This window comes from Thunnus thynnus, chromosome 11 (genome assembly GCF_963924715.1).
Source record: "Thunnus thynnus chromosome 11, fThuThy2.1, whole genome shotgun sequence".
NCBI lineage: Eukaryota > Metazoa > Chordata > Actinopteri > Scombriformes > Scombridae > Thunnus > Thunnus thynnus.
This window is the reverse complement of record NC_089527.1, coordinates 1,565,790-1,572,210: the sequence shown is the minus strand read 5'-3', so window position 1 is coordinate 1,572,210 and position 6,421 is coordinate 1,565,790. Positions and strand designations below refer to the sequence as shown.

Here is a 6,421-nt window from a genome sequence, read left to right as displayed (position 1 = left end):
GGGGGAGCAGAGTCAGTCCCCTCCTGTCCATGGTCAGGTGGGTGCAATTCCTGAATGTGGTTATTCTTTTAATCAAAGTATTTACAATTTAACAATTGCATGACTTCTAATTTTGCATATTTGATAGAAGCTTTAGTGTTCTGAAAATGAAACAAGCAGAACGGTGCTAAGCATGACAGTGTTATCAAGGATGATGGAATTATATTAATGGTACATTTCTTGGCTTAAAGGGGTGTTGAAGGAAGAGCTGGCCTGTTGTTTGAGGCTTGTGCTGTCTGCCTTCAAAACATGCTAGGACTTTACCCTACAAGTGATAAGACAAGTTGTATTTTTCAATAATATGATCTACAATGGAAAAGTAATGCACACCGAAGGTTGTAATGAGGTGCTGATCACTGGAAGTATCCTTGTAGAGCAGTGGCTTCATATGCATTTCTTTTATTCGGATGAAGTTTTGGCCCTCAGACCTTCTTCAAAATCAACTATCATTGTAGATATTGAAGAATAGTATGACTTACATGAATAATATGACCTAACAGAAGCATGTAGATGGAGAACAGGATTGGACCAAGTATAGAATCTTGGGTGACACCACAGGAGATGAAGGCTGAGGATGAGGAGTTGCCAATCAAAACATTGAAGGATCTGTTGGATAAATATGAAGAGAACTGGTCTACATGATAATAGAATAGTTCTAATTAGCAGTTAAATCAGCTCTCTTTCAAATCAAACATCCCAAGATATGAGTGGAAAGTATTGTTCTTGCAGCTGCATCTATGACCTTTTACGTAGCTTAACTATGTCATGTCCGACATTAGAACACGACAGTAGAGGACAATGGAAAACAATAGAGATGATAAAAAAGACATCACATAAAAGCAAATCTGTATAAATGATTTTAAGAAGTGATTTAAAAGAAGTTACTGATTCTGCAGCCTTATCTCCCCAGACAGGTCGTTCCAAACCCGAGGGGCCCTGATGGCAACAGTTATCATCCTTGAGGTTAGTTATACGTCTGTTTCGCTCTCTGGAGCAGGTACTGATTCTCACAGGGCATTGCATTAAACCCAAAGTACTCCTTGAGTCAGTGATAAAGAACTGTGTTGGAGCGCTAGCTAGCTGGCTACTGTAGCTAAAACCAAACCGATGCTAACTAGCAGCAGCTTCAGTTGGTTGTAGAAGTCTGTGAATAAGTGACGGGGAACAAAGCCAGGTGAGTGCAGTGTTGGAGTCGAGGTTGAGCAACATTAGAATCAGTGAACAATGAAAGGCCGTATTTATTACCAGAAATCAGACAAACAATTCAAAACAACAGAGTTAGTGGATGTTTGTCCAGATGTTTGACTAGATGTTTGACTGGTTTCTGTTGGGCTCTCTGTGTGACATGAAAGTGAACCAAGTTAACGAATCATCCACTGATTTAACATGAGGTTTGAAAACACGCATAGACTGCCACAGGTTTGACATCTATTAGCAGCATGTGATTAATTAATAAATGATAATGTTATAAACAGATGTATTGCAAAGACAAGTTTTATTATAAACTAAACTGAACCTTAACCTTAACTTTTTAAGCCCTCCTGTGCAATTTAGACATCAGACTTACAAAATGTTTAACACGCTGTAAGAAATGGTTAAACAGTTTTATAACATACCGTAAGTTTAATATGTGCCTGTTAACAGTTAATAATTGTTTTATAACATTAATGTAAGATTTGTTTGAGTGTAAACAGTTAATTAACAGTATAAAAGACACTGTAAGGAACAGAAACACTTTACCACGTTACAGTTTGTTATAAACCATTTATTGTTTTTAATATTGTTTATAAATGTTAAACAGTAAAGTGTATTAGAGCATAAATACTGCAGATATCATGATGTACTGACTGGCTGATCAGCATCATGAATGGGAAACATCATTAACTACCAGCCTGTTAACATTTTAAAATGTGTTGGTCAGAGCAGAAACAGATTTAAAAGATACGTTCAGGTTTTTTCAAGTCTGTCTTAACAATACTGATGTCCAGATGTACGTGGGTTAGAGTCTCACTCGCTGTAACAGTTCCTGCTCTCCACACTGATCCTGAAGATATTCTCTCTGAACGAGACGACACTGTCTAATCCACCGCCCTCGTTCCACAGTTCAGCTGAAACTTGTGAAGCTTCAGCAGTCTGTTAGATAAATCCAGACGTATCTGTTTAGAACTGAGCTGTGGAGAATATCACGTCAGGACTGTTTAAAAACCCGAACCTATCCTTTAAAGAACATACCGATGTTTCTTTTGTTCTGCTCAGCTTCTTGTGCATCATCTCATCACTCAGAACATCAAGTGTGGATTCAGTCAACACACTGCATGAAACACAACACCTGCACCACAAAGCCCACAGACACGCACACTGTGGTTCGACAACAATTCACCAAAACCAGGAGCCTCATTTATTCACTGTGTGCTTTCACTTTCAAACGCATCCCCCAGTGCATGCTGGGCACCTCCCTGTCTGTGAGGTTTTCTTCTTCATGTTTCCTGATAGTAACTCTACATCAGACTGCATGCTCTGATCCCAGACTGTATATAACGATGGACGCACGAGGTGTGACGTTGGTTTTCAGAGATGCTGCTTATGTTCAGCACCATCATGTCCGTTTGGAGGCAGGACCTTCAATTAAGGAGCGCAGGATGTTTCCTTTCACACCCTGGAAACAAATGCCGCTAGCTCAGACCCAAGCTAACACTAGCTAACCGGAAACACTGAGCACTGCACGCTTTGGCTAACATTAGCTACTTCAGCTATATTGTGCTTACAGGGCAGGTATCATAATCAAGTAACATTTAACTTAGTGAAATATTGTGACAATAGTCAGTGTGGGTCTTGGAGTTGGGGAGAGCAGCAGGTGAGCCAACTGTCAATCACAGCTGTCAATCAACAGTCACACAGCAGACATCAAAGCTTTTATAAGTCTTCAAATCTTATTAACGGAGCAATAATTTCCAAAATGACCACCAGCACACTTATTAGAGGGCCTGAATTTAGAGGTTGAGACCAGAATGACTCAGTATTTCTAGAGAGAAACTTTTTGAATGGGAGTCAGTTGGAGCTTCTAGCAGCTGTTGGTGGAACTTTAAGGTTCTTCAGACTGAAGATGTGAAACTGCTGATCGGTTCTGATAAATGAGGCCCTGGATCCAGCGTTGCCAGATATACGATAATTATTGTATTGTATGATAATTTTGCCCTCTGTACAATCAATAACGCAAAAAGTCCCATAATGTACAATAATTTGATCATTTTGTGACACTTAGTATTAGAAGTTATAATCAGTCTCATTTTAATTCACTTCCCGACAGGATCAGGGTAGTAAATATGGATCCTACGTCTGTGTTTACGCAGCTCTTCTCACGTCACGTATTTCCAGCCAATCACGCTTGTTGCTTGTTGTGATTATGAACTGACTTGTGACTCATGAGCATCGCTGAGTGTTTTCTGAAATTACACATTTACACCAGTTTGTTCTCTGGTTAGGACTCGTGTACCATCATTTTCCACAAACTGCGATGCTTTTAAGCCTCTGGTACGATACTTTAACATTTTCCCATCTGGCAACGCTGCTCACTGCACATGTTGATGCTTTCAGATCAATTACAAACTGTTTTACAAACATACAAACACTGATCAATACTGACCCAACTATAACACAGTAAAGAAACATTCAAGAAATCACATTTATAAAAACTGTTCTGTAATAAATAAACTCACATTTGAATTATGTAAAAAAAATAAAAAAAAATCAACATCAGTGTGATGAAACATTCACTTAAAAACATAAAATAAATAAAAATAGAAATGTGTCCATATTAACTGAACAAGAGTAGAAATATTTCCACATAAAGTTGTAATTTTCTTTTAAAAAAAATTAATATTTTTAGTTAAAGTTGTAGTTTTCAAAGAAAAAGCTGTAAAATCTAAAGAACAAAAAGGTCATTTTAATGAAAGGATTTGTTGTCTATATTTTGAGAATAAAATGTTTTCTCATCACATCTTAATTTAATTTTATTTAAATTTTTTTGAGATGTATTGAATTTATTCTTGTTAAAGGTGCAGTGTGAAGGATTTGGTTGTGGACAAACTGAGGACTTTCTCCTGATTTTATCTCATAATACCTAAAAATTATAACTTCATTCTGAAAACATTTAAACTTTTTAGCTCAAAATTACAACTTTGTGAAATGTGAAACATGATTTGTTTCATAATTTCTAATTGTTGACATATTAGTTATCATCATGTGTTCCAACACGTCTGAAAGAAACATCAACGTGACTTCAGTAAAACTTATGAGACGAAACATTAAAACTTAAAGAGTCAAACTTAAAAATTTAAATTGTTAAAATGTTTGTTATGAAACTGATTGAGGATCTCATGATTGCGAACAACCAGCAGAACTTTTACGTCCATCGTTCTTCACGTTCCTGTAAAATGATTTTTGTGGATTAATGTGTTGAAACAGAAGCTGAAACTTTTTCAGGTGAGACTCATGAAACTCGACTGAGACGTCGTCATCTGGTTAAATAAAGGAAGCTGCTTCAGAATAAAAGATCTGAGGACTCAGAGGAGGAAGGAAAGCACTTGGTGGCTTCAAGGTGGAATGTTGTGGAAATGAGGAAACTGGTTCCAGTAAAGGCCGAGTGGTGAGTTCAGAAAAACAAACTGATCCAGAGTCTGCTGCCTGCAAGAGATCAACAAAGCAACTTTATTAACAAACTTTAGCTTTAGTAACAAACTACAACTGGATGTGTTCATTCAGGACCAGGACCAGGACCAGGACCTCAACCTGGACCAGGACCAGGACCAGGACCAGGACCCGGACCCGGACCCGGACCCGGACCAGGGCCCGGACCCGGACCCGGACCCGGACCCGGACCGGGACTCTATAGTTGTTGACCCACCTGCAGCTACTTGCTGTGCTGGGCTCGTGGTGGTTGCTGAGCGGCTTGCTGTCGGGGGGAGTGATGACGTGGACTGGAGGCCGCCGCCCCTCCTCTGATTGGGGCTCTGGTGGACGAGGAGGAGGACGGCAGCTGGTGCTGATGTCCAGCTCTGATTGGCTTAGCTGCACGGAGACAGGTGACAGGTAAGTCCACCATGACGCACCAACTACGATGATTCTCTTCTCAACTTCTTCAGGGACTCATTAAACCTCCTCAAGGACTCATTAAACCTCCTCAAGGACCCATTAAACCTCCCCAAGGACCCATTAAACCTCCCCAAGGACCCATTAAACCTCCTCAATGACTCATTAAACCTCCTAAAGGACTCATTAAACCTCCTCAAGGACCCATTAAACCTCCTCAAGGACCCATTAAACCTCCCCAAGGACCCATTAAACCTCCTCAAGGACCCATTAAACCTCCTCAAGGACTCATTAAACCTCTTCAAGGACTCATTGAACCTCCTCAAGGATCCATTAAACCTCCTCAAGGACTCATTGAACCTCCTCCAGGACCTTTTAAACATTTTCCAGGACTCACCTATCTGTGCAGAGTTTACTCTCCTGGAGACGTTCTTGGAGCGGACCGCCTCTTTGATGCGGTCCACTTCCTGTTGGTAGCGTTTGCGGTCTCTCATGGCCGCCACCTTGGCGTCCCTCAGAGCAGCTTCCAGAGCTTTCACTCGCTCGGCTGTGGCTCTCAGGCGCTTCTCCAGCTTGGGCAGCTCACAGCGAAGGTCTGCGTTGTCCCGAACCAGCTGAACAATAAGACGGGTTCAAGCGTTCACGTCAGCGTTAAATGATCATTTACAAACAGCTGGAAGAGTTTTTACAGTCTGGATCCATTAAAGAAAAGTGAAACTGTTATTCAAACATAAATAAAGTTTTATATGAAACGTAAAACTGAATCTCAGAGAGGAAACATTTTATAACTGAACCGATCAAAAGGTTTTTATTGTTGAGTTGCAGAATCATCACTTGGTACAAACTCACAGACTTTTACTGTCTTAAGTCTTCCACCTGTGACTGCAGGTGTCACGTTCAGTCGACCAATCAGCAGCCAGACAGAGACACCTGTGAGCCGTGTTAAGGACCAATCACTGATCTTTGTTCGCCAGGTGAACTCGTCCTCTGTCTTTCCTGTTTCTTTGTTTTTAGTGTTTTGTGTGACAAACACTTTGTGACGTCGGTCTTTAGAAGAGATGTAAATAAACAAATTATTTTATTATTATTATCATTATTATTATTGTTATAATTATTATGTCTTCTGTGGATCATCAGCTGATGAGGATGATGACTCCGTTAGCTTTAGCATCAGTCTGTTAGCTTGATATTATAAAGAGTTCTTGTTTTAAACATGGTTCCTGCTGACTGGATCAGTTCAAGTTAATTATCTACAGAATAATTACAACGATGAAGATGAAGATGAAGATGATAA

General features: G+C 39.9%; 1 protein-coding gene across 2 annotated transcripts in view; it reads right to left on the bottom strand.

Moving 5' to 3' along the window:
- Positions 1 to 1,788: 1,788 nt before the first annotated feature.
- Positions 1,789 to 6,421, bottom strand: part of LOC137192225 (kinesin heavy chain-like) — a 29,921-nt gene continuing 25,288 nt past the window's right edge. For both annotated transcript variants that reach the window (XM_067602759.1, XM_067602760.1), the window contains exons 24-26: positions 5,525 to 5,741; positions 4,943 to 5,106; positions 1,789 to 4,722 (exon numbers count right to left, since the gene is read on the bottom strand). In XM_067602759.1, the coding sequence (XP_067458860.1) occupies positions 4,949 to 5,106; positions 5,525 to 5,741 (375 nt within the window). In that variant the 3' untranslated portion in view covers positions 1,789 to 4,722; positions 4,943 to 4,948. The remainder of the gene's footprint in view (positions 4,723 to 4,942; positions 5,107 to 5,524; positions 5,742 to 6,421) is intronic.